At 34.5% G+C, this 26,822-nt stretch overlaps 1 protein-coding gene across 2 annotated transcripts; it reads right to left on the bottom strand.

Annotated features, from left to right (window-relative positions):
* Positions 1 to 8,796: 8,796 nt before the first annotated feature.
* Positions 8,797 to 26,434, bottom strand: SEC8 (subunit of exocyst complex 8). Of its 2 annotated transcripts, XM_089602230.1 has the most exons (29): positions 26,093 to 26,434; positions 20,338 to 20,460; positions 20,166 to 20,252; positions 19,606 to 19,728; positions 18,584 to 18,796; positions 18,213 to 18,386; positions 17,717 to 17,821; positions 17,130 to 17,239; positions 16,128 to 16,289; positions 15,630 to 15,801; positions 15,438 to 15,544; positions 14,885 to 15,192; positions 14,638 to 14,792; positions 14,373 to 14,488; positions 14,200 to 14,270; positions 13,719 to 13,849; positions 13,545 to 13,594; positions 13,360 to 13,460; positions 12,860 to 12,972; positions 12,677 to 12,784; positions 12,026 to 12,223; positions 11,836 to 11,921; positions 11,194 to 11,380; positions 11,027 to 11,104; positions 10,590 to 10,691; positions 10,278 to 10,352; positions 9,483 to 9,578; positions 9,344 to 9,393; positions 8,797 to 9,263 (listed from the first exon to the last, which is right to left on the bottom strand). In XM_089602230.1, exons 4-29 carry the CDS (start codon positions 19,645 to 19,647, stop codon positions 9,176 to 9,178), a joined length of 3,198 nt encoding a protein of 1,065 aa, XP_089458356.1. In that variant the 5' UTR covers positions 19,648 to 19,728; positions 20,166 to 20,252; positions 20,338 to 20,460; positions 26,093 to 26,434; the 3' UTR covers positions 8,797 to 9,175. The 2 variants fall into 2 exon arrangements, with proteins under 2 accessions (XP_089458356.1, XP_089458357.1); XM_089602231.1 differs by lacking the exons at positions 20,166 to 20,252; positions 20,338 to 20,460.
* Positions 26,435 to 26,822: the final 388 nt, after the last annotated feature.

Here is a 26,822-nt window from a genome sequence, read left to right as displayed (position 1 = left end):
ATTTCAACCGTTTGGGGTTTCAACTCGCCGTTTTTCCTAATTAACTACGAATTAGTAAGAAGTAAGAACACAACACACAAAAGAAAATAATAATAATAATTGGTCGAATTTTCATGAAGCTCAAGCTATGAGGGTTAACCAAAGTAAACTCTAATCGATTTACCACAATTAACTCTAATTGATTAACTTCACCAATTATTTTATTATTATCTAATTTAAGTTTTTTGGTTTATAGAAATGTTTTGGTTTCGGTTAATGTTGAAAACCAAAAAATAAATTAATCTAAACTCGGCACCTTCATCAATCACTTAAAGGTGTTTGTCAAAACTGATAAAATTGAGAGAGGGATTTGAGATGGAGAGGAGAGTAAAAGCCAATAGGTTAGAGTTTGTATTGAAAAGCCCTAATAAAATAATACAACCAAAATAATAAATATAGTCAAGACACAAATAATTGGGCGAAATCGAACTTAATGGGGCCAGCTCTAACTTTAGGCCTCCACTGAATCAAGGGCGAAATCAAACTTAATGAGGCCAGCTCTAAAAATAAAAATATTAATACAAAACATGAAATAATTGGGTGTCATCATAATCAATTAATCAAAAAAAAAAAAAAGCTTTATTATTTTACTTATAAATCAAAATGTCAGCAATTGTGGGGTGTATACATTTACCGTAAATATTCCTCTTCAAGAATATTAAAAAAAAAAATAACCATGCTCTTCTGAATATTAACTTGCCTAATGTGTTTGATGTTTTTCTCTTTTCTTTCTAAACAAAATATGGTTGCTTGAGTACTATATGTATTTTATTTAATTAGTTAATAATTTATATATAGCTTTTGTTGATATGATATGTACGGTTCTTAGTACGGTTCTTAAACAAAGTTGTACAATCATGTGTTTGATAAGATGTATTTTGGACTATGAAAAGTTTTTTTAAATAGCCTTCACGCTAATGTGACAAATGACGTCAAATATTGTGTCTAATATGCCTTTTGATAATCAAATTTAATTTGAAATTAAAAAAGAAATCAATTAATTTACTAAATAATAAGATCTGCTAACTAATTTAAAAAGGTCCATTATATATATAGTATTATTTACATTTTTGGTTTGTCATTTAGACAACTTTTAGTAAGTTTTTGGTACATAGCTATGACCAAATATTTACACGCGTAAATTGAATACCTGACTTTGTTGACCCTCCGACGAAAAGAGACCATCCGGCGAAAGAAAACCTGTCCTCGTCTATGGTAAGTTCATTTTCGAAGTTATTTCAAAGAACTTAACCGCATGGTGTGAATTGTTTCGATTTTTTTATTATTATTTTCAGGTTGTGACATCTAGTTATTTGATGCCGTTGGATTTTTTCAGCGAAGAGAGGGACAACGCGGCCTAGAAAATTCGATGATTACACTCCACTAAACACAGCCAAGTTGAGGACTGTAAACGTGCTGAGAAAATCGTAGTCGTATTTTGGATTATGACAATTCGAAATTTTCGTTGTAATTTTTTTATGACAATTCGTAGTTTTTTAATATCAATCTCTTCAAGAGACCAAGGTTTGTGAGTTGCTTAAGTTCATTTATGGATTAAAGCAAGCATCTAGGTCATGGAATATTAGATTCGATGAAACTGTAAATAGCTTTGGCTTTGAACAGTCAATAGATGAGCCTTGTGTTTACAAGTTAATACACGAAGGCAAAGTTGTGTTTCTGGTGCTATATGTCGATGATTTACTACTCATTGGTAATGACGTGGGTAAGTTATCTGAGGTTAAGGTCTGGCTGGCAAAACAATTCGATATGAAGGATCTAGGAGAAGCCGCGTACATTCTGGGAATCCAAATCTTTCGAGATAGGAAAAACCGGACCCTGTCGCTCTCTCAAGCATCTTATATTGATAAGGTGATGGATCGCTTCTCGATGCAAGACTCCAAGAAGGGTCAAACACCATTTAGGCATGGAGTTTCACTCTCTAAGGACCAGTCTCCCAAGACTGCACAAGAGATTGAAGACATGAGGAAAATTCCTTACGCATCTGCCGTAGGAAGCCTCATGTATGCTATTCTTTGCACTAGACCTGACATCTGTTTCGCCGTTGGCGTAGTTAGTCGTTTCCAATCCAACCCTGGACCCGAGCACTGGATTGCTGTTAAGCATGTTCTTAAGTATCTTCGAAGAACTAGGAACTTGATGCTTACATACTCAGGTACTGACCTGACTATGACGGGATATACCGACTCCGATTTTCAAGCGGATAAGGATTCCAGGAAATCCACTTCGGGATCTGTGTTCATCCTTAATGGTGGAGCTGTTGTGTAGAGGAGTATTAAGCAATCTTGCATTGCTGACTCCACAATGGAAGCAGAATATGTGGCTGCTTGTGAAGCATCCAAAGAGGCTGTATGGCTTAGAAAATTCCTTAAGTATTTGGAAGTTATTCCAAACGTCGACGAGCCCATGACCCTTTATTGTGATAATAGTGGGGCTGTCGCTAACTCAAAGGAACCTCGAAGCCATAAGCGCTCTAAGCATATCGAGAGGAAATACCATTTGATTCGAGAGATCGTGCAGCGCGGAGACGTGGAAGTGAAGAAGATCTCAACGGTGGACAACCTAGCAGATCCATTCACAAAGGCCCTAGCGAACAAGGTCTTCGACCAACATCGAGAGGGATTAGGCATGAAGGACTACACACATCTTCTTTGAGTCAAGTGGGAGTTTGTTGTCAATGGTGCCCACAAGAAGAGTTGTAATCCTTATATTGTACATTTGATGTAATAAAGTCTCATGAAGACTCTTGCTTGTAATTGCTTATTTATTAATAAAAGTTGAAACGTTCATTCAATCTTCCTTGTCTGAAGCTTTATGATAAAATATTAGTCTTTAGTCCATAAACAAACTAAACAACTTACGAAGAGACAAATGTAGATTTGCATGAACAAACTCTTCGTAGTTTGCTTAAAACGATATATTCGCAATCTAAGGGTCAAAAGACTATTGACCTCAGTATGATTGTTAGAAGAATCTATGATGTCTGGTTATAAGGCATTGAGAGTTGGAGACTCTATAGTTCTTCTAGGTATCTTCCGAAGGTACTGAATTGACCAGTGCACTTCTAGACACAAGATAAGAACAAACCATTTAACCTCTTATGTCTCGAAGTCACTACGTATGAATTGCATCGTGCTTACCTTAATCCTAATATGAGACATGTCATTTCTCACCTTAGTATTCTCATTTGAGAAAGTCAGAGTTCGGACTCACTATGTGATTCCGAACAAGGCCTATTGGTGAAGTACTAAGTTGTGAGAATGTCATGAGTAAACTTTGTGAAGTTCTCATAGATATGGAATTCATGTACAAGATTGCTGAAATGCAATGTATATCACCGCATGCTTTGTTCCTTGGAGTGTGAATAAATGAACTGGCCAGTGTCCAAATTGAGTCCTGACTCTTTTGGATGAAACAATGTGACTTGTTAGCTCCTCGTCAATACCTTGTTTCTAACTTATTCACAAGCGAAAAAAAGAGTTGAGGAAATAACAGCTAGAAGGGTAAAATGGTAATTTTGTAAATCCCGACTAGCTGATGATATTCATGAAGGGTAAACACTGATAATATTCTGTGGATCCACTCATTACAATTAGGTTGAATTCTTGAGTAGAAAATAAATTCATTTGAACCGAGAGATTTTCAGTGTCAACTCTTTAGTGGAGTCAGTTGACATTAAACTAGACTTGGAAAAGGTTTGTGAACTTTTGAGTCCAAGTATTTTAGCTCAAGCTTTGTTCATTTGGATCCATGAGGTCACTGTCACGAATCACATCGAGTAGGAATAGTTAAACTGGAAGCTAAGTCAAAACAAGAACGAAAATTGTCAAAAGAGTATTTTTGTCTTTTGAGACATAGGATGAAATGAATGTCAATAAATTTTTTGACAAGTTCATTTGATGACTTAATGTCACTCGGCCAAGTTAGAATAATTGGGCCTTGTGAATTAATTTCATTTCATAAGAATTTTATTGAAAAGGGAAATGGCCGATTCTACTACTCATTTCAGTAGTTTGGACCAAAATATAGAGTAGCCTAATTTTGGACACTTTTAGTAGTGTTTTGAGGAGAGATAATAATTTGATACCCGGTTTACCCTTTAAAATTTAATTTTGTTCATTCAAGCCCTAAACCAAAACTTGCTCAATAAGAATTCAAGTACGTCTTGTTTATTGTGTCATCACAGCTCTCTCTCTTTCATCTCTTTTTTCTCTGCGTGTGAATGACGTTTGAACTTCCTCCATGAGTTGTGTGTGTCTTTGAAGTGAAGCTCAGCTCTCGGCCACCTCGTCATCGTCTAAAAGTAGGCTTATTTCGTTCATCGCCGTCGTCGTCTTCTCTCCTCTCTTTTTGTTTCTGGGTTTTCGTTCATCCTCGTCGGGTTTCTGAGTTTCTGGGTTTCGGAGAACATGTTTGTTCAACGTCATCCTCGTGCATCTTAAAAGAAAGCTTTTTTTTCGTCGGTCATCTTTGTTTTTGTGTGCTTGTTGTCTGGGTTTTAGGTCTTTGTCGTTCTGGGTTTGTTGGTGCCATTACCCGCCGTCTCTGTGTTGTTTGTTGCTGGGTTTGTTTGTGTGTTGTTCTTCGTGTTTTTGGACGTTTGAGTTTTTTTTCGCGTTCTTGAACTGTAGACATACATGTCTACAGTCTCTGAAATTGTAGACTGTCCCCGTTATACGTCGTTATTGTAATTGTAGATATACATGTCTACAATTCTTGTAAATGTGGACATATCGGTGTACACCTTCAGCTGTTGTAGACTAATACGTCTATTACAACTGAAGTTGTAGACCTATATGTCTACAATTACAAGAATTGTAGACATGTATATCTACAATTGGTGTAATTGTAGATATACATGTATACAAATAGTCTCATTGTAGACATTTAATTTTTGTTCATACACGATAATAACAATCAGATATGCGTTTTTGCTATGCAGGAATGTCAGTTGTAACAATTGTAGATATTATAGGTCTACAGTTACTACAACTATAGACGTCGATATCTACAATTGTTGTTAACTGTAGACTTATAAGTCTACCGTTTATTACAGTTTTTATTACAATTATACATATCAAGGGGAATTGGCGGCATAAATCATCAAACTCTTTCTCTGGACTCAATGAGAAAAACAATTTGAAATCCCTAAATAAGAAAAGGACCCCAAATTGCTTCTTATTTCTCTCGTCTGCTTAACTTCAAGTCGCGATCTTGCAGTCATGGGAGAGCTTTGCTACTGTGGCATTCCTGTTCGCGAGTGCGCTTCGTGGACAATTTTGAATCCTGGAAGAAGGTTCCACGGTTGCATCACAAAAAAGGTAAGCTCTCGAATCACGATTGTGAATCGCGTCTTTGTTTTCGCCGAAAAGTCACCTCTTTGTGTTTGTTTTCTCAGGAAGATGGTGGGTGCGGGTATTTCAAATGGATAGACCCAGAAATGTGCTATAGATCGAAGCAAATCATTCCCGGTTTGCTGATGAGGAAAAACATGTTAGAATCCGAGAATGCGGGACTTCGAAGTCAAATTTTCAAGCTGAAGATGGCCCTGTTCGTTGTCATTGTCATTTTTGTAGTTTTTTACATGCTCTGAATATGTTTGGTTAGTCAAATAATAGCTGCTCGAATCAGATTTTAAGGTATCTGTTTTAAGGGTTTTGTAATGATGTAATGAAGATGATTTCAATGCAATGCAATGACAATTTTTGGTTTGAACTGATACTTTTGCAGTGTTATGGTGGTAATGAATTTACAATGTTATATTTCAGTGAGACATGGTTAATGATAGAATTGAATTATTATAGTTGTATGTCTTTTTTACGTCTTGAATGCATTACATGATAGAAGTTGTTCAAATTGTAGACATCATTGTCTACAATTAAACTGATTGTAGACATTTATGTCTACAATTGTGGTGATTGTAGACATTTAATGTCTACAATCAGTTCAAATTGTAGATATATATGTCTACAATCATCACAATTGTAGACATCACTGTACACATCTGTAGACACAGCCATAACAAAACAAAAGCATACCGAAGCCATACAGTCATAATAAAACAAAATAAAAGCATACGAAAATATATAGCAATGTTTAGGCATTCAAACTTCAAATTGTCACACAAAACCATACAAAAATATAAAATATAGTTTTAAAAGTAACTTCATAGTTTGAGATTTGAGTTCATGTAAACATAAAAATCCCAGCCCAAAGATGTCGGAAACTCGTCGTCAGATTCGTAGCCGGTCGCAAGTTTCACCGCCACATGGTCTCCTCAAACTTGTCCAATGCGCCGAAGAAGATGAAGTTGTGGTCCACAATCTCTTCTTCGGGGACAAATCTTACAAATCTCTGCATATGTCAAGAAAAAAACATGAAACTCTACACAAACAGTCCTCATATCACCAGAACTATATCTACACAAACATGTAATTGTAGACATTTATAACTATAGTCACTAGACATAAACATCTACAATTCTAGTGACTATAGCTATAAATGTCTACAATTACATAAATTATAACCTATGAAATCTTCAACACACAGAAAATGCAAATCAAAGAATTCTACAATCACATAAATAATAACCTAAATTCAGCTTTGCACGCCATCAAAAAGTTACCCAAAATGCTCAAAGTGAAGAAATGTAACTCATTTACAGTTGCTTTTCGTTTTCGGAGCTCAGATGGCGATGTCTCAAACGCCGGCAATTCAGTGACTAGTTTTGGTTTCTTCACTCGACGAGACGTTGTTGGCTTCTTGGCGGGAGACATTTTCGTTGGAGAAACTTTTCTTCAGCGGCGTCGGACCTTTCTTCGTTGTCCTCGAATTCTTCCGAACCGGCGCCCATTTTTTGGCCGTCATTTTCTGCAATTTATCGTTTGAAAAAAGGTGATTCGTAGAGATTTGAAAGAATAATGAAGATTAGCAACGAACCTGAGATATTTAGGAGAGATTAGCAACGAACCCGGAGATTTCGACGACGTGGATGAGGATTTTCCCGATTTCGGCGAAGTGGGTGAGGGTTTTAGAGAGAGAAAGAGTCGGAGGAGAGATGAGAGAGCGTGAACCAAGAAGATGAAAATGGGTTTCATTTGAGTTTTGAAATATTAACTAACGCTATTGTTTAATGAGGTATTTTTAAAACAAAAAATAAAGTCAAGGGCAAATATGTACTTGCTCACTTAAACAACTACTAAAAGTGTCCAAAACAAGAAACTCTATATTTTGGTCCAAACTATTGAAATGACTACTAGAACCGGCCATTTCCCTAGTTTTGTTGTAGTTTTTTATGACATGGGAATGATGACAATTTCTTCTTAGTTTTGTTGTAGTTTTTTCATGACATGGGAATGATGACAATTTCTTATTAGTTTAGTTGTAGTTTTTTATGACATGAAATTCAATACATAAAACAAGTAAAAAGTTTGAAATTCTGGACATCAAATAAGTAAAAAGCCTGAAATTCAAAACATTAAACAACTAAAAAGTTTGAAATTCAATACATGAAACAACAAAAAGTTTGAAATTCAGTAAATGAAACAAATAAAAAGTCTGAAATCAAATACATAAAACAACTAAAAAAATCTGAAATTCAATAAAAATACAACTAAAAAGTCTAAAATTCAATAAAAATACGGAACCAAGTACGACTACCCACAAGAAGTGCACGGCTTCCTATTATATCTGCGGCCTCCACGTACCGTCAAATAAACAACATATATTAACGCTTGAACCTATTAAGAAGTTAGAAAATATAAATTAGATAAAACAAAGTCAAATCTGTAAAAGTTCGAAATGATATTCAAATGTTCGAAAATGTTGGATATTAAGTTGAAAATGTTTGAGATTAATACTAAAATCTTCGAAGTTACAGATCGAGAATTCGAGTTTTTTTTCTGGAAATATCTGACGAACACAAAATTATTTTTTTTTTCCATAAATCAAACTGTTTTCTAACAAAATTAAATCGCGTTAGTGATCAAAACTTACCAATTATTCTCCCTTTAAGTGCCCAACAACATAGGAGGCCGGATAAGCTAGCGATGATGGCGAAGGAAAAGATGGCCGACGGCGAAGGAAAAGATGTCGACGATGGGCATGCGTGCATGAGGATGACCGACGGAAAGGAGGAGTGAAGAGAGAGAGAGATATTCTGCGTGCGTCCTTGAGGCTGGTTAGCGTTTTTTTTTTATGTTTTTGAAAAGGCACGCGTGAACTGGAAGTGGAGAGAAAAGAGAGAAATAAAAATAAAAGAATTTTAATTTAACGGTAATTTGGACAATTCAGGGAGTCAAATGCTTGGTTTTCCTAAAAAATCCAAAGTACGGATTGATTTTCAAACCAAATGCTACATTGAGCTTGGTTTATCAAGTTTCCCTTACAAAATGGAATTTGAGATAAATATTTAACAAAAATCAGAGTATCTGAGACAAGTGGTAAATGGTTCACGAGTTCAGGAAAAAAATGTGTAAGTAATCTTATAATTATGAAGATTTTCTTGGATAGTTGATTTAACTGGTTTGAATTTTTTTTAATATTCAGTTTGGGCTAGATAAAAAATGGATCATTAAACAATAAATAAAGGGATGGTCTTTATCAATGCTGGCTAATGACCGGATATGTAGTAGCTATAATTTAGTTTGATTTTGTGTAATTGAAAAATAACTTTAATAGTGAACGATTGGTAACGTTTCCCATGCATATTTCCGCTGTATACGAAAAAAATAATGTGAATAACAATAGAGGCCAATAATTTACTGATATACAGATAATTAAATTACATTTTTTCTATCTTCACATATATCGGAAAAACCGAAGTTCTAATTCAGAAAACACGATTGAACAAAATTGAAACTCAACTGCACATGAATAAATAATAATAATCAAGAATACCGCCAATAAAACTACAGCAAAAACCTCACCAGAATCCAGTACGAAGAAAAAGGAAAATCACAAAAACACGGCGTGACGTGATACGGTAACTTCCCAGAAACACCGTTTGCATCAGATTGTTGCATAATACCATTCCGGGCAAAGATGAGAAGCTCAATGTGACAGCACGGCACAAACGATGAAACATTCCAATGTGGACTGAATTGTGAAACCCCAAAAGCTAACGGGACAAAATCTCTGATACACGGTCTTGCGCATCGTCTGGAATCTCCCTTCCTGGGACTTGGACCTTTAGAAGATTGGTATACCTGGGAACACGTATTGTTTTAGTTAAACAACTACACGATTCGAACTAGAAGAAACAGATTAACAGATGTATTTGACTCACTCTGCAGTTGTAAACAAGGTCTCGTGCTCGGGGATAAAGGCTAGCAAAGCCTGCAAAACGTGTGTGTGACGATAGTCAGTTGAATATAGGGAAAAGGAGTAAAATAAGTAGTAGGAAAATCATCGTGTTAGTAGCTTACCTCGTAAGGCATGTTTAGAAGTTCATAGTAAGTTCGGACGTGGTCTAATCTCTGTTGTACTGCTTCGCTGTTGATTGATGGTATAGCTGCTAGCGCCTGGACCAGGACAACATCTTTCAAAATCTCGAAAACGAAAATCAAAATTCCATACTAAGTTTCTTATGGCCAACGTTGCGGACTTGAGATCTTATTTGAGCATAAAGAGGAACAATTTTGAGTCAAGCAAAGCCTGTCACTAATGCTTTAACGAAAGAGATGTGGGTTATCATGCAGCCAAGCTTTTTCAATTTTATGGAAGTCTTGATCCGTAAGTAAGCACTTCGTTTTCTGGATTAGTCTGAGACTAAGTTATAATCTCGATTGTGAGACTTTTTCCATCAATAAAATTTTCGGTCCCTTTTGAAAAACAATTTGTGTGTACTTACCAGCTTTTTATTTCCAAAAATAATATCTTAAACTGAATTTCACAAGCTGAGGATCTTTTCTATTCAATCTTTCGAGCCAACTTCTAGGTTTCAAGAGACAACGTAGATTGCTTAACTTGTGCAGATTCAATGTGTGACCTCAAACAAAGTCAGACTTCACAATTTTTACTTCCTTACTGTTTACTCAGGCACACATCCCCAACCAACTGAATTGGAGAATTCCTTATGAACACACATCATCTTTTTATTTATTCATTTTTAAAGAGGTTTAAGGTTTAAATATTTCGAGCTGTTGGGATATATTTTTATCTTAAAACCGTTGTTAAGAAGACCAGACTGGAAAAAGGGTTTTTGGAAGGGATGAACCTACCTGTTCCAACGCAATTGAATTCCGGCATATCTGTTGAACCCCAAAAAGATTGATGAATTTCATATCCGCGAGAGCCTGGTCAAAAATAGCATGGCCGTGTTAGCAGCCAAAAGAAGAAAAAGAATGTTAAAAGCTACAAAACAAAAACATAAAAAGCTTTTTTTTTTAAGAAGAAACTCAGAACTTTATAAAATTATAACATAGGTTACAATTCAAAGTGATGGAAAACTCCTAAAAGCGACGTGGACTAAAATCTAAATAAAATTTTCTGAAACAAACTAAGCCAAAGTTTGACAGGACTGCAACTCGTACCTTCATCGATGAGTGTGCTGCAATGCTGCAAATTCCACCAAATATGTAATTTTGCTTTATCCCCGAAACAAAAGGTGCCATTTCCTCATCCCTGCGCATAATCTATGAAAAACACTCTGACGGTAAGTATAGAGGTGTACGGTAAACTATTTCTTGGAATAAAAAAAAAATTACAGTGATCTTTAGAACAATCCACGGGAGTATACAGGACTATTACAATGATTGAAAAATAATTTAATAGAATTTTTTTTTTTTTACATACATGTCTGTTAACTTTCATATGAAATTAGTAATATATCAGCTCCAGCTAATGGAAAGAAACTCAATTACTACCATCATTCAATGTTTCCTCTAACATATCTTATTATTACTGACTTCATATATTTAATCTGGAGAAAACTTGGCTAGATATTCAATCAGTACTTGTATATGCTGACCTGTGCAGTGAGTGAAATGATGAAGTCATCCGGCTCTTCTGCATCTTGATCCTCCATATATTCCCTAGTTGTCATTTCCTGTCAACATAACCAGGATCAGCGGGTTGTCACTATTTTAAGCAGAGCAAGTTTTAACTTCTGTAGCCGGTTAATATAACTTGTCTTACCTGCATATGAAAAATTGTCTCAAGTTGCATCTCAACACGTAAAACTTTCAGGCAGTCAATTGCCAATTTCCTATAGTCCTCCGCAAATGATGCCAGGTCCTTTGAAGGTGATGTGTCTGAGCGTAAATGATTCTTTGCGCCAGATTCTTCTAGTTGATTTGGTGTTTTTGCAATTGCGTGCCCAAGCCTTTAAAATGCACATTTCACTCATTAAGCAATAAAAAAAGTTTAATTCTAAAAAGAAGACATTTTGATGGCGTATGGAAATCTGATTTTGATTTTAAGACCAACAAAAACATACAATGAACATTGCAATTCAGGGGAAGAAAGCACTGTTATTACTGGAAAATAGTCGAATGGGATGGAAAGACTTACAAATGAAACGATATCAACAACGGTACAATGGGAAATAAGGTATAAAAAAAAAAAAAATAATAAAAGGGTTAAAAACTTAAAATCTACCAACAATTTCATAACCATGGACTTCAAAAATTATAAAAGCAAGACAATGTTTATGCAATATATGTGGAGATACCATTCAGACAATTAAACAATATATTTTCCGCATAGTACACTAGTAGACCCATAATATTAACATATATATAATAATAAATTCAAAGCTCAGCCGGACTATGAACTTGCCTTTCAATTGAATCTGCAACATACTCTAATGAATCACTGAGCGAAGCCAGCAAAATAAGTTTGCTATCATCGCGAATCAAGTTCTCCTACATAGCACAGTTGAGATAATTTAGTTATGGATTAGGTTAATATCCATGTGGCACTTGATTAAAGTGGACGAAATGGTGAAAAGAGACCGGTACCAATATACCTGCTTAATTGGTCGCAAATTTAGTAATACGTCACATAGTTCTAATTCAACCTCAACAGTTTCAGCATCAGTGGCGTGATTAACAACGCTTGACTGGCCAACTGCATTGGGTAAACATGAACTCGAAGGGTCAAGTCTCATCAATTTCTCGACATCGTGCCTCCCAATCAGCATGTAACTCTGCTTCTCAAGAACGGCCTGAAGAAGATGAAGAAAGAACCAGAAGAAAAATGGTTTATGGACAGAAGGAAGTAGAACTGTCACACAAGCCTTGCATTCAAGACTACTTAATTTGTTAATTTATTTATCTTGTATATAACTAGCAAAGTTGATATCGGATCAACAAAAGCTGGAGTGGCATCAACCATTTCAGTGCGAGTTCACAAAAAAAAATTAGAAAGGATAATGAATTTTAAAAAGAAAAAAAAAATACATATATATATATATATATATATATATATATATATATATAAGGAGAGAAACAAAAACAAAAAAAAAAAAAAAAAAAAAATATATATATATATATATATATATATATATATATATATATATATATATATATATATATATATATATAAGATAGAGAACACTATATAAACTTTGGCAACAATAGCCATGTAGATGGGATGGAAAAACGAGGAGCATCCTGACCTCCATGTATGAAGTCCGACATCTTTCGTAAGTTCTCTCCAGGAAAGTTTGAACATACTTCACTAAATCTCCAGCAAATTTAGGCATTGCTTGAGCCCAACCAAGCACCTACATTTCGAGAAAACATATAATAACCACACACCCACAAGCATAATCATAATAAAAAAAAAAATTAAAACATGCCTCTTTTGCCAAAAAATCGATTGCCAGAAGTCCCTGCAAGACAGGTCGACCCTTCTCGACTGATGAAGAGTAAACCGCACCAGTATGTGATCTAGGACGAAATGAAGCTGGACCTACAAGGAACCAACAAAAATTACCCCTTTTAATAAACAATGACATAGGAGAAATTCACGTGCAATTGGCTACTCTTTAAAATACGCATCATGTGGTATACATTTTTTGTACAAACCCCGACAAAATAGACCTACAGTATGAATGGAAACTAGTCCCTTGCTTCTTTACTAAGGGACCAAGAAGATGAAGCTGAGCACATTTTAGTCACATCTTTCGACCACTTCATAGGTTGTATCACACATTATATAGTTTTGGATGCAAAAATTCAAATAAAATAAAATAAAAATATGTTTTATTTTTTAAAACAACAGGATGTTTAATTGAAACCGGCAAAACCGAAAAAGACTAAAATAAAATAAAAATATTTAAACAGTTTTAGAACTTGCTTGATATAGCTTGTTGTACACTTTTCCTGTAGTCTACGAACATTGTCGGTAAAAAGTGGTCCTTTACGAAATTTTCCACAAACGCTAGTAGGCCATCATTCCTGCGGTATCAAAATTCAAGAGTAGAACATATGAACACGTGAGAGAGAGAGAGAAAGAGAGAGTAATTCCTGAAACAAGCTTACCCGAGTTGGGAATATTTTTTAGGGAGCAACGAAGCAACTTTATCTGTAAACTGCAGCACATAAAATCAGAAATTACAAACAACAAAAAAAGGCATAGAAAGAAACCTCCCACTGTGGAATTTCTGTTACAAGTTCCGACTAAATCAATAAAAATAAAAATAAAAGAAATAAAACCTGAAGAACAGGCCGGTATACAGATGCTGCAAGGTAGATTCCTTGCTCAGGCAAGACAGCAGCTGAGCCGTAACCTTCTGGTAATACATTTGGACCTCTCCTATTCCAGCCTTGGCGAATTAGATCAGCACCTGGAGAGGAAATAGAACAAGCAAACTTAAAATCTCCACATGTTGGAACTTAATTCAAGTAAATTCAATTTCTATGGAAGACAAAAGAGGATAGCTCGCGGTACGCACCTCCCTCCTCTAAATGAGGAGAGGGGGTCGAGTCGGGATTCTTTATAAGAAAAATATAATTTACAAGTCCTCTTTTATCATAATCACATCTAAAGTGGAATTTGAAAAACAGTACAACATGCATCGTTTGAGTATTAATTAAACTTTGGACACAATATGGGGCATTTTTTGTCACTTGAAAAAAAAAATAAATAAATAAACAGTTTGTAGTATATTCCAAAGGGGATATATAAGAAACCTACCCTCGTTAGGGAGAGATGCAGTGGCATCTGAAAAGCGAAAAGCAAAGGTGAGACCGTCTTCTGCCCCATCCCTGTGAAATCAGCAACAGATAATATTTCTTAGATGACTTGAAGAAAACAGAATCACACAAAGAACTGATTAGATAATTAATAAAGAAAATTGAGTGGCATACCTCTTCTCTTTGGAAGGAGCCTTGCTCCCAAGTCTAGCTGTTTGTACCGCTGCATCTGCTGATGCCGCTTCTGGAGTTGCTCGCAGAATCTCACAAATAAGTTGTTGGCACTCACTCTAAATAGTTCTCATATACGAAGAACAAAAGTCAGATGTTTTGAAAGATAAGTTTTCTAGTAGCTACAACTTCGTATCGGAGTGAATTAAGAATTTGTTTTCCTATATAAAATTTTTATAAAAATTTGCAAAAGATTTATTTTAGTGACCTGCAGTACTGTCAGGGAAAATCCAACGCTGTAGCCTCCAGTAGTGTGTGAGGCTTCAGAATCAAGATTCCAGTTTGCTTCCACCGGTAATGACTTTGGTGTGTTCACGTGAGCAGATTTTGATTCTAAAATCTCCCCAACAACGACATGATTCTCTGAGAGATTAAAAGGTAATAGCATTAGTCAAAAAAAGAAATCAAAGGAATTAAAGAGGAAAAATAAAGGAAAATAAACTGTAATGCCTAACCGAAAATTCGAACAACAGAGTCTAAAATTGAATCTAGAAGTTCTTTCGTTGTAGACTGTGCCCTCCCTGTTGGAGCCATGCCAGGTGAGACAGGGCTTACTGCCAACAGAGTCCCAGCAAGAGATAATCCATTTTGACGCTTCTGCTTAGGTAAGTGATAACTTTCCAATTGTCCCTTCAAGAAATGCTGACCAGGTAAGGCAATATTGGCAGTCTGGCCAACACTGTACCTCAAAGAGCTTACACGTTCTGCATGAGCTCTAATCTTTGATGTGATAGTCTCGTGAATTGTTGGTCGCAATCTTTGGCTGTATGTGGGGTCAGGAAAACGAATAAAATTTATTATCTCTACATATGGAGATACACACATACACACACAAAGGGTAGAGAAACATCAATCTGAGCTGAAAGATATACATGAACTCAAATTTGACATGCAGCAACTCTGTAAAGCTTATTAGGTTCTAGTAAAAGAATGTTCAAATTTAAGGGGAAAAGTAGAGATTCTTTCCTTTGAGCTGAAAACAAAAGGTGAGACAGATGGATTACAAACCAGATTATGGCACCAGCCGCAGCAACTTTGCCAAGTATGTAAAGACACTCAACCATGGTCTGCAGATACTTTATGTGAAGCGGGGAATCACTCTTTTTCATTGTTTCCTAAACCCAAAGATAAGTAACAAAAATGAAAACTCTGATACAAGTTAATCAAAAGACTAAAACATAGCAAGAACAATTTTCATACAAGAAATTCATCTGGCGTGGAATTCGATAGCCATGTTGGCAGCTGACGAGAAACTGTTTTGACATCCCTTGGGTGACCCTCTCCATTTACTTTCATGGATGCCATATGCCCATCTGAATTCACATCATCGTGTATTTCTGAAGCACCCTCATCATGGCCATCATAAGATGAGCTGACAATTACACCCAAACAAGTTCAAGATAAAAAAAATAAAGTAATAAAGCAGTCCAAAATTTAGCGCTGACATTATATAGACTTAAAATCCTTTATAGACAAATGGTCTTTTGAAAATAAGATACCAGTAATGCATGATAAAAAATAAAATAAAAAAAAATAATAAATAAATAAAAAATAAAAAAGCTTAAGCTGAAGTGATTAGGTGTCTGGTAGTACCAAGCAGTAAGCCATCAACGCTACAAAATGCTTTCATCTTGATCCTTTAGACGGTAATTAAGTCAAAGGGTGATTTAGGAAGTTACAAAACATTTTCAAACTCACCCCCCATCAACAGAGGCTGTCCTAAACGATCCATCTCCATGATTGTCACCTTTTAATAACCTAGTTCTTCGAGATAGACTTTGCGAATTATTCATCGAAAATGAAACAGCCGTGGTGGTTGGTACATCATCATCCTTTTCATACATGCTTGCAGAAGCTGAGCTGCAGAAAAAAAAAAACATTTCATGTTAAATCTTTTACAACAATAAAGATATCTAGGAAGTCATAGGGGGTAAATATAAAGAAAAATAGCAAAGGTGATGGAGCTATGTCTCCAAAAAAGTATATATTGTTCTGCACAAGTTAAGACGATAAGCAGGTTAACAATGTGACCCAAATCTCAAAACAACGATAAAAAAATAATAATAAATAAATATTAAAAATAAATAACAAGACTTCGGCCTATAAAGAATATTTGCACCTACTGACCTAGTTTTAAGTAAATTATAGCTAATCCTGCCTTATTCCGGATATCACAAAATATCATAAATCACTAGAGAGGTCCAAAGTGGGTTGCGGCCGTCAAAACCGGAGTTTTGACCGAATATTTGAATATTTAGAGAACCGGGAATGGAAGTCTTTTCAACAACGAAGGATGGAATGTCAGTCACCTTCTTGCGAGTGTGAATCACAGCATGGCTCTATAGCTCCATCTTTCTGCCCGGAATTTAAAATTTATTCTTCATCAGTTTATGGATTGGTTAGGCGCTATATAACGTAAAGAAAGGACTTTTTCTGGTTTGAGCATTTTTTTTTTTGGGTGCTCTTTTACCAGGTCAGTGAGCAGGTTTTGTGTGCAGTCTGGTGTTAGGCCAAAAAACAACTCACATCTGATGTATATCCACTTCATAAACTAATAATACTTCTCTGTTTCTTAAAAAATACAATATAAACCTCCTATGCCCCTAGAAATAAAATGCACACTGCAAATCAACAGAAGGAATCGCACATAGTGTATAGGGGGAGGACGTACACATATAAGCTACCATGAAATATTCATACCTATATTCACCCTTGTTATAGAGATGTGCATGCAAATCCTCAAGAACCTTATAAAATAGAATTCCTCTTAGCTTTGACAACTCCGTCCGTACATCTTGAAGAGCGCCAACCTGAGTCAGGAAAATGTAATAACTATTTCTGCCCAAGAAGTAGGAAGTGCGGTTGAATCAATACATAATCGTAACAATCGCTACTATTCAATTTTATCACCTAAAAAGCAACCCTGAAGTAAAAATTCCATATCCTTAGCCCATTGGAAAGGTAGTACCGTGGTCAAAATGTGATAACGCAATCATGCAAAACTAGCAACCCATAGACCAAAGCCTTTATAAATAAAAAGTTCACAAACTTCAATTTCAGAAATGTGCTAGATTGGCGTTGGATCCGAGGGTTAGGTCATTGTCGATCATCCTTATAATGTAAATTTGGCCTTGCCTTTTTTAATACAAATAGTTATTGTTTAAAAAAAAATTGCAGAGGCTTGAGGTGGGTTTATTAAATATTTTGTATCACAGCACATACGCTGAAGACCTATTAATTAGACGAATATTTTAATAAAAAGGAGAATTCAAACCAAGTAAACTCACCGTCTGAAGCCCTTCACGCTCAAGCATCAATGAGGATTGCACGTGCAACTGAACAGCAGCATAAAACTGCTTCTCCGCAATCAGTTTTTCCATCCGAGCTGGAACCTAAGGTATATTAATTTGAAATAGACATCAAGATAGATTTCAGATCTAATGAAACAATAACTATTGGATGATATTAAGTTTCCTTTAATAAAATAAAAAATTAAAAAAAAAAAAAAAAAAAAAAAACCCATTATTGGATGATTGAATATTAAATCATCTTATTAACACCACTAACTTTACTTTGCAAGGCTACATTCACAATTATCAGAGTAGATGACAAAAGTGGTAAAATGAAGGTCAAACTTCAATCAAATGGCATTTGTAAGCAAAATGTAATTTACTTTTTCTGAGCATTACTGGTTTTAAGGTCACCTTTGCAGCACATCAAGATTAATAAAATTGGTAGCCAAAAAAAAATGCTTTTTGAGGAAAGCATATGCATATAACGAACCTTAGATATCCCCTCAATTTGATCTAATAGAGAAATTATGTGGCGCAATGTAACCGATCGATACCATAACTGATGGAGCTGTTTATTACGAGCACTAAGTTGCTTCTTTGCATCTGCCAAATCAACCTTCAAGATCGATACACTTTCCGTAGATTCACTAAACAAACGCAAGATCTGAATGGAATTGGATTCATATCGTCAAAATCAGAACAACTGAATTTCAATGAAAAAACAAAATGAAGCCTAATAAAGTTCTGAAATGCAGGAGCATTAAGAGCACAAAAGCATTTTTTTTAATCACCGGCAAATGCTGCAGAAAATACATAGCCATATCAAATTAATTGAACTGAGTATATAATGATCTCATATACCTGGGAATAATTTTGAATTGCTTTGTTGAAGCCGTTGTGATACGCATGGACTACTTCATCCACAACCTCTTCGATGACCTCACTTTGCTCCTTCAGAAGCTGAGCTTCAGCTTCACGATCTTTTGATGTCATAATGTGGACAACATGAGGTAATGAATCAAAACGAGCGGCAGCCCAACTCTCATCGATTCGTGAAAGTTCTTCCCTTAGATACTGCATTGACCATAACATAATTAGAGTTTTACTGCACCCCTTCCGCAAAATCTCGCAATGTGAACAAGGCAATCCATCCGAAAGTCTAAGTCGGTACAAGTTGTGAAACCGATTGTAACAATCTCAGAACTTCAAATTGTAGACAATACTCTGTTTTTCGGGGAACCAAATGGAAAATGTTAATCTAATTTGATGCCTTCTGTGAAAACTTTTGTCAAGCAACTAGTTTGAAGGTATATATGAGTCAGAGTTCACTACTGGTGAATAAACTGGAGCAGCTTCTGTCACAAAAAATCAGAAGTGCAACCCATTTGTTCCTTACTGCAGCTTAGCTCAAGGAATAGAGTGTTAAGGGTGTACAGTGAAGATATGTATGTTTCTTTGAATTGCTGATTTTGCCTCTTTCTTCCTTATTCATAAAACGTATTCGTCTGTGTCGCAACAAGTTAAAAGTGTCAACCGTTTGTTCTTGCTTTGCGTCAAAAATTTGGCTTCATCTTTATTAAATGTTGAGATGGAAAATAATCCGTATACATCTTGAACAAGTTCCAACCATCTATTCTTTTATTTTACAGCTTGAGAGAAATTTTGTGCTCAATTTTTCTGACGTCAGTTTAGGGATGAACCAACGTCAGTCTCGTCGCTCAGGTGCAATTATCAGGACTAGGCAAATGTCAAAGTGGATTTAAGGGTTTCCATTGGAGAAGACATCTCTATGGCTCATGATGAAACAGCAAATAATGGGCTCAGGTGCAATTATCAGGACTAGGCAAATGTCAATAGCATTTCATCTAAATAACGTTACTTACTGATTTATCTGAAGAGACAGGCAATCCATCAAATAGCCCCATCCTCCGTCTGTGATCTCAGGCCAATGCAAATTATAGCCGCCCAAACACCTTAAAAATCCTTGATCTTGAAGACTTCAACACCTAAGCAAATAACAATAACAAAAAAAAATAAGGAATAATAAACAGTAAGACGACATTTCAGCATACGTTTTTATTCTCCTACAAATAATTCAGAGTAGAAACTCTTATACTAATAAAATTCAAACTTTTATGCTTCATAGGGATACTTTTAAATTAAGGATAAATCTTCCATTAAACAATTCAGATTAACAATTTCTCTTACGACATGGCCTCATGAAGAAACCAAAGAAAAAATCCGTTGGAAGGTAAAAGCAGAATAAAGAAAATGCAAAGTTCTAAGCTGCGTAGGGCAAACTTTGCACTCATGAACACGATTTCGAGATTTATGATGAAATATTGACGCAGACTGCGTTTACAAGTTCATGAACACCATTTCGAGATTCAGCTCGAGGAACTTGAATTGGGAATTCAATTATGTGAAAGCCGGAGCAACTTACGGATCAGCAATTTGGAGAAGAAAAGCACATTTAAAGCAAAATACTTGGCCTCCTTCCGGATCCGAACTACTCGAAGAAGATTCAAAGCTTCACAGAGAAACGATAATGGTAATCAATCATTTAATCTGAATGAGGAGAAGATGAAAGACGATTTAATGAACAGAAGCCGTACCTTCAACAGCTTTTTCATTCTTTTTTTTTTTATTTTCCAAAAGCTTGTTCGGCTAAGCTTGTCCCCCCGATAATCGTTTCTTCTTTGTTTATTTACTTTATATTTTTTAATTCGATTTTCGTTCTACAGAGACAGAGAAGAAGATAGTGAATCAGTTGGACTCTGCGGTCGGGTCGGAGTATCCAAGGCGGAAAAACTGATTTACAATATAATCCAATTGAGTACTAAATTCGAATGCCACGTCTAAATTCGAAATTTTGTCAAAGTAAATAAAAGTTTGCTCTAAAAAAAAAAAAAAAAAAAAAAAAATTGATAGAATCTAAGAAAAACGACTCCATGAGGGAAACTCAAATGTTGACCATCTTCACCCATTATCTAATCTAATTTATCTACTTATTTACACTAAAAAAATTAGAAAGTCGAAAAGGAAACGTTTAACTATCATATATATATATATATATATATATATATATATATATATATATATATATAATATGATAAATCATAACAAAGCGTGTGTCCACCCGTTGCCATGAGAAAAATTGATGCATTTTTATAATAATAAATTATGTACATAATTCATTATTTTGTTGTCATAAAAATAATATGTAGTCAAAACATTATCAAAAAATGAAAAAAGAATATACAATTGTCAATGTAAATAAGAACACCGATTTAAAATTTAAGAAATACACTATTTATCTAATTTTGTGAAAGCGAACTACACTGCTTTCCGGTGATTAATGAAATATGAAACACAAATATGAATCTTGTTTTATTCATAAACATATAGTTGAAAGAAGCACAAATAACTATACTAATCTCTCCATTTGAAATCGACATAGTTATCTAAGTTAAATTTGAAAACATTTGTTTATTGAACATGAACTAAGGTAATAAGTGTTATGGGTCGTTTTCCCTTTACAAGAAAAGTGGAAGCCCAATCCAAAAAAGAGTAAAAGAGACACGCAAGGCCCGACCCAAAAGAGGTTAGGACAAGTCAGATGGCCACGGCCTAACGAAACATGTTTGTTCATAAAAACCGTCCAGGACATATTCTTTCACAAAAACCTCTTGGGACGCGTTTCTTCACAAAAGTGTCTGATGACGTGACACTCTCAAATATGGTCATAAGGCGTAACGTCCTCAAAAATGGTCACATGACGTGTTCATTCACAAAAACCTCGCGATACGTGTTTCTTCACAAAAGTGCCCGATGACGTGGCATTCTCAAAGACGGTCATCAGGCATAACCTCCTCAAAAATGGTCACGGGACATGCTCATTCATAAAAATCGCTCGAGACATGTGTTCCTTCACAAAAACCTCGCGGGACGTGTTTCTTCACAAAAGTGTCCGATGACATGGCATTCTCAAAGACGATCATAAGGCATAACCTCCTCAAAATGGTCACGAGACATGTACTTTCATAAAAACCGATCGGGACGTGTTTTTTCACAAAAATCTCCTAGGATGTGTTCCTTCACAAAAGTGTTTGATGATGTGGCATCCTCAAGAAGGGTCACGGGACATGTTCCTTCACAAAAAACTTCCGAGATATGTTCCTTCACAAAAAACTTCCGAGATATGTTCCTTCACAAAAACTTTCCAAGACATGTTTCTTCACAAAAGTGTCCGATGACATGGCATCCTCAAGAAGGGTCATGGGACATGTTTCTTTACAAAAACCTCATGGGACGTGTTCCTTCACAAAAACCTCTCGGGGCGCAGTTCTTCACAAAAATGTCCGATGACGTGGCCCTCAAGTTGGAGGTCCCAACGACCAAATGACGAAACTATCACTACTTTCATCACTTCACTATAAATACCTCTTATATCGTCATTAAGAGGTAAGTTTCTCTCGACTTAACAAAACTATATCTCTCTCTAATCTCAGATCTTCTCTCTCTAGAATTACTAAAGGAGAACAAAGGCCCCCCACCTCACATAGCGTTTGGACTAATGTTGAGCATCGAAGAGCACACCAGAGTCAACCCCTCCACACCCATCTAGCTCACTTATCTCTCTTTTATCAGGTGACGAGCCACCAGAAACATTTTTCCGACACGGCGGAGACAGTGAACTTGGGAGTTTCTCCACCGTTCGACCACAGCGCGATAATAGAGTCCGGCCCTACACCAATCCGTTCTAAGTGTTTATCCATTTTTCGACATTATAATAAGCATCACTATAATTATATAAATTGCTCAAATTAAATTTTTATATTGCTCAATATAAATAAGAACATCATAAAATTAAACTTTCAAATTTTAAATTTATGGCATTTATAATTTGTTTGTGAAATTGACTCCTTTTAGACAAATTACTATACAAGACAGATTACAGATTACTTTTTCACCCTCGTGATTAGCATGCATTGATATTGGCTCCGTTTGGCATAGTTTTGTTTTAAAAAAAATTGTTTTTAGATTCAATTTTTTTAAAAAAAATATTTTTTTCAAAAACTGACAAGGTGTTTGGTAAACTGTTTATAAAACAGTTGTTCCTGATAACAAAAACTGATTTAGCGTTTGATGAAATAAATATATTATAGTTTTTTTTTTTTTAAAGAAACACCTCCTTTATTAATAAAACGGCTCAGCCGAAAAGATAACATGCAAAAGAGCTGAAAAGAACACGAAACCAGCTCCGAAAGATAAGGAGAAAACCCTTATAACAATTACATAGCACTGACCCAATCCTACCCGGACAAAATAAATATATTATAGTAAAAAGACTAAAATAAACATATTCTTAATAATTAAATAATAATTATTAATATGTTTATTTATATATATATATAAATAATATTTTGTACGAGGACATTACAGTAATTTATATACCAAACTTAAAAACATTTTTTCTAAAAGCTAAGAATCTTAGCTTTTTCATCCCACGTACAAAATCTAAAATCGCTTTTAAAGTTTTTTGTAAAAACAGTTTTACCAAACACCAGATAAGCAGTTTAGTTTTTTTTTAAAAACAAAAACATGACTTTTTAATCTGAACCAAACGCAGCCATTATATCTTAAGACATGATAATAATAATAAAAAATTAAAGCAGTATTACATCTTTATTATTTTTCAACAAAATATTTGATGCTTCTAAGAAAAAAAAAAAAAGTATGATGTTTCTTATTTTTAAATTGATTCACTTGCATTATTTTTCAATAAAATATTTGATATTTCTACGGAATTATACTTGATTAAAAAAAAAATAATAAAAATGTAACTGTAAATATGAAATGAGATTAAGAACGAAACACTATTCACCAGGAGATAATTCACTGCTAAGACTAAGGTAAGAGGAGGACGATTTTGTTCTTCGAACAACGAAAAATTACATTTAATACCACTCTTTCCAGGTGGCTGTATATGTTAATAATAAAAATAGCTAACATATATTTAAAAACACATTTTAAGGACACTAATGCCTTTAAAAAGACCATATATTCTTAACTAAATAATCATCGGACCACCCTCCATTCATTTGCTATTCGGACCTATAAACACACTTCCTCTGCAATTTGGAACTATAAATAATAATACAAACATTCGAAATAAAGAGGCTTCACGATATCTCGTTCCTTAACTTCGTGATTAGTCAAAGTTCCAAATAAAAGTCTATCCTTAACACATAACACAAATAAAAAAATATTCATACCTTACTCTAACACTAAGACACCTAGTCAATTTAGAAGGAAAAAAAACAAAAACAAAAAAAAAAACTGCTTCCCTTTCTTTTTGTTTTTCGATTACTTTCTATAGTCATAACTCAATAATAGAAAAAGAATAACGAATCTAACTTATAAACCAAAACAGGGAAAATCAACTGATGTACAGACAACTATATGCTAGAACAATTGGATATGTTACGTAGAGGAAATAAAAATAAAATAAAAATGTAACGACACCATGGATAAGAACTCGAGAGAGATAGAGAGAAGGAAAATCATTTGGTAAAAAACCCAAATTTCTCAATATTCCACAACCTTCGGATTCAAATTGGGACCCAAAAACATGTAATCAAAAACAAAAATTCACTTAATCAACACCGCAACAACAATTAATAGACAAACAAGCTAATTCACCTTAGCGTTGAGATCGAGCTTCGATGAATTTTCTTCTTCTACTTCTTCCTCCTCCTATCTCTCTAGTTGATTTTCTCTATTTTATCTCATTTCCTCTCATTTTCCTCATGTTTACCCTCTTACCTCTTACGTTTAGTTTCTCTCTCTGTCTTTTTCTTTTTTCAGGACGAAATTTATGAATTTGCTAATGTGGCCATAACTTTATCCTATCTCACTTTTATCCCTCTAAAAATTAAACTTATATATAGACCCTTTTCAATTAAAACATGATATTATCTTTTTCTATTAAATAAAAAACAATATAGGTAGCTTCTCAAATAATTCGACTCTTCTAACTAACTTGATAAAAAAAAAAAATTTAAAAGAAACTCAAACTAACTTGATAAAATAAATATAGGACAACTTATTATCTTACAATAATAATTCAACAATGTTTGTGTTTCAAATAAATATATTCAATTTTATTTTCTTACTATGATAAATTCAACAATATTTGTGTGTCAATATATTCAATTTTATTGATTTCATTTTATAAATATATTTGTAATAATTTGCACCGAAGAATTTATAGTCCACCTTTTTTTGTTATATTTTTGCAATATAATACTGCATAATGTTTATGGACAATTTGTTATCCTTCTTTTGTGTGTATGTATTACGTAAAACGAACTGCTTCTTCTTTATTTTTTGGATAATTATATTTTTTATATGTTCATCAATGTAATCTAAATACAACTTAAACTTATTGTATTATTTTAATATTTTGTATACATTAATATCTTTTTGACCATGTATTATCTATTGACAAATAAATATAATAAATTATGTACATAATATATCATTATGAATCATGGGGCGGGCATACTGCTTACATTAATTATAAGTCATAGCTTCGAGTCATATTTAAAATAATGTTTTTATTAGTAAAAAAAAATCTTATAGATAACTTTTCTTCTGTGACTTCCTAAATTTAATTGTTATTTGTTGATAAACTTTTATACAATGTGATAAACATCCAATAATGCACTACAATTTACAACAAAACTAAATGTATGTTATGTAGATAATCATCCACTAAGTGTAGTATATTCACCAAACAATTTAAAAATATACACAAACTTGTATTCATTATATAAAACAGGCAGTATTCCCACACTTCGTCAGGGGGTTGCCTTAATTATTTAAATGATTATGTACATAAATTTCGTATTTATGTCATAAAGAATACTTATAATTTTCGTGAACATCAGTTATATATATCTAAACTAAACAATAAAAACTCTCTTACACGGTGATGCTTATTGGGACCTATATATTATTAATATTTTTTTACAATCTTTCATATTGCTAAATAAGTAAATATTCTTATTCATATCACTGTCAGAGATTTACCTCAAAATCATCAAACCAATCTCATAATTAAAAAGCCCCAATTCAAATCCATACACCCTAATTTTTTTTTTTTTTTCAATTTTCGGCCAAATCGAGAAGTTCCAAAGAAAACGATTCCAATTCAGAATTTCGAGTGATAATCAACATCAACCGAGCTCAATCAATATCCAAATCAAATCCATTTCACGAAAATTATCAAGGAAATAAAAAATCCCCAATTTTACAATCTCAAACCCTAATTCTTCAATTCCAATCCGGGTAAGAGATTTTCACCTTGTTTCCGTGAAATTAAACTCCTCGGCGCTCTCTCGTTCACGGCGCTCGTTCTCGGTCGGCGTCCTCGGCGGCTCGCGGCGGTCGTCTTTCTCAGCCGGAGCGCGCGCGGGTTTGGTGCTGGGTGGCTTAGAGCGTCGCGCGAGGAAGAAGAAGAAGAAGAGCGGAGATGGATGATGGTGGTATGATATGGTTTTTGTCTTTGTTGGTGTTCTTGTTCTTTGTTTTGTCTGGTTTTCTTTTTTTTTTTTCTTTTTTTTTCCCGTTCTCTTTGCAGGGAGTCGCGCGGAGAGGAGAAGAATCGCGAGGAAGGAAGAATAATGAAGAAGAAGTCAGTCGAAGGAAAGAGAGACGGGAAATTTCATTTTATATAAATAAGTATCCGAAATTTCTCATTTAATCCTTCTCTTCTCTCACAAACTTAAACTGACCCCATTCTCAGAATTCCTTTCAAAAGGGTCTTGAAAATTGTTACAGTTATATCCTTCATCACAAAATTATTTAATTAAATCCGTAACCGAACGGATTTTAATTATATGATTAAACCGAGAATTTTCTCGTTCGTTCTCGATTAATTTAAATATATTTAAGGTTTCTCGGAAATAATTCTTGTTCTTGAGAATTTATTTCTTAAATTAATTTTCGGAATATTTCTTCGGAAAATAATTTATTATTCGAGACGAACTCGATAGATCCTTTATTTATTCCGAGATTTTCCATTACTTTAAGA

Source organism: Urtica dioica, chromosome 12, assembly GCF_054948205.1.
Source record: "Urtica dioica subsp. dioica isolate 48M chromosome 12, U.dioica_male_clone48M_v1_H2, whole genome shotgun sequence".
NCBI classification, from domain to species: Eukaryota; Viridiplantae; Streptophyta; class Magnoliopsida; order Rosales; family Urticaceae; genus Urtica; species Urtica dioica.
Note: the sequence above shows the minus strand (reverse complement) of the source record. Positions and strands in the feature narration are given on the sequence as shown.

Excerpts from the sequence above, each read along its gene's own strand:
- SEC8 (XM_089602230.1), bottom strand. The coding sequence starts at position 19,647 with ATGGGGCTATTTGATGGATTGCCTGTCTCTTCAGATAAATCA. Across the intron at positions 17,822-18,212 it reads AAATTGAGGGGATATCTAAG|GTTCCAGCTCGGATGGAAAA; the intron begins GTTCGTTATATG and ends AATATACCTTAG. Across the intron at positions 11,105-11,193 it reads AGACAATTTTTCATATGCAG|GAAATGACAACTAGGGAATA; the intron begins GTAAGACAAGTT and ends TTATGTTGACAG.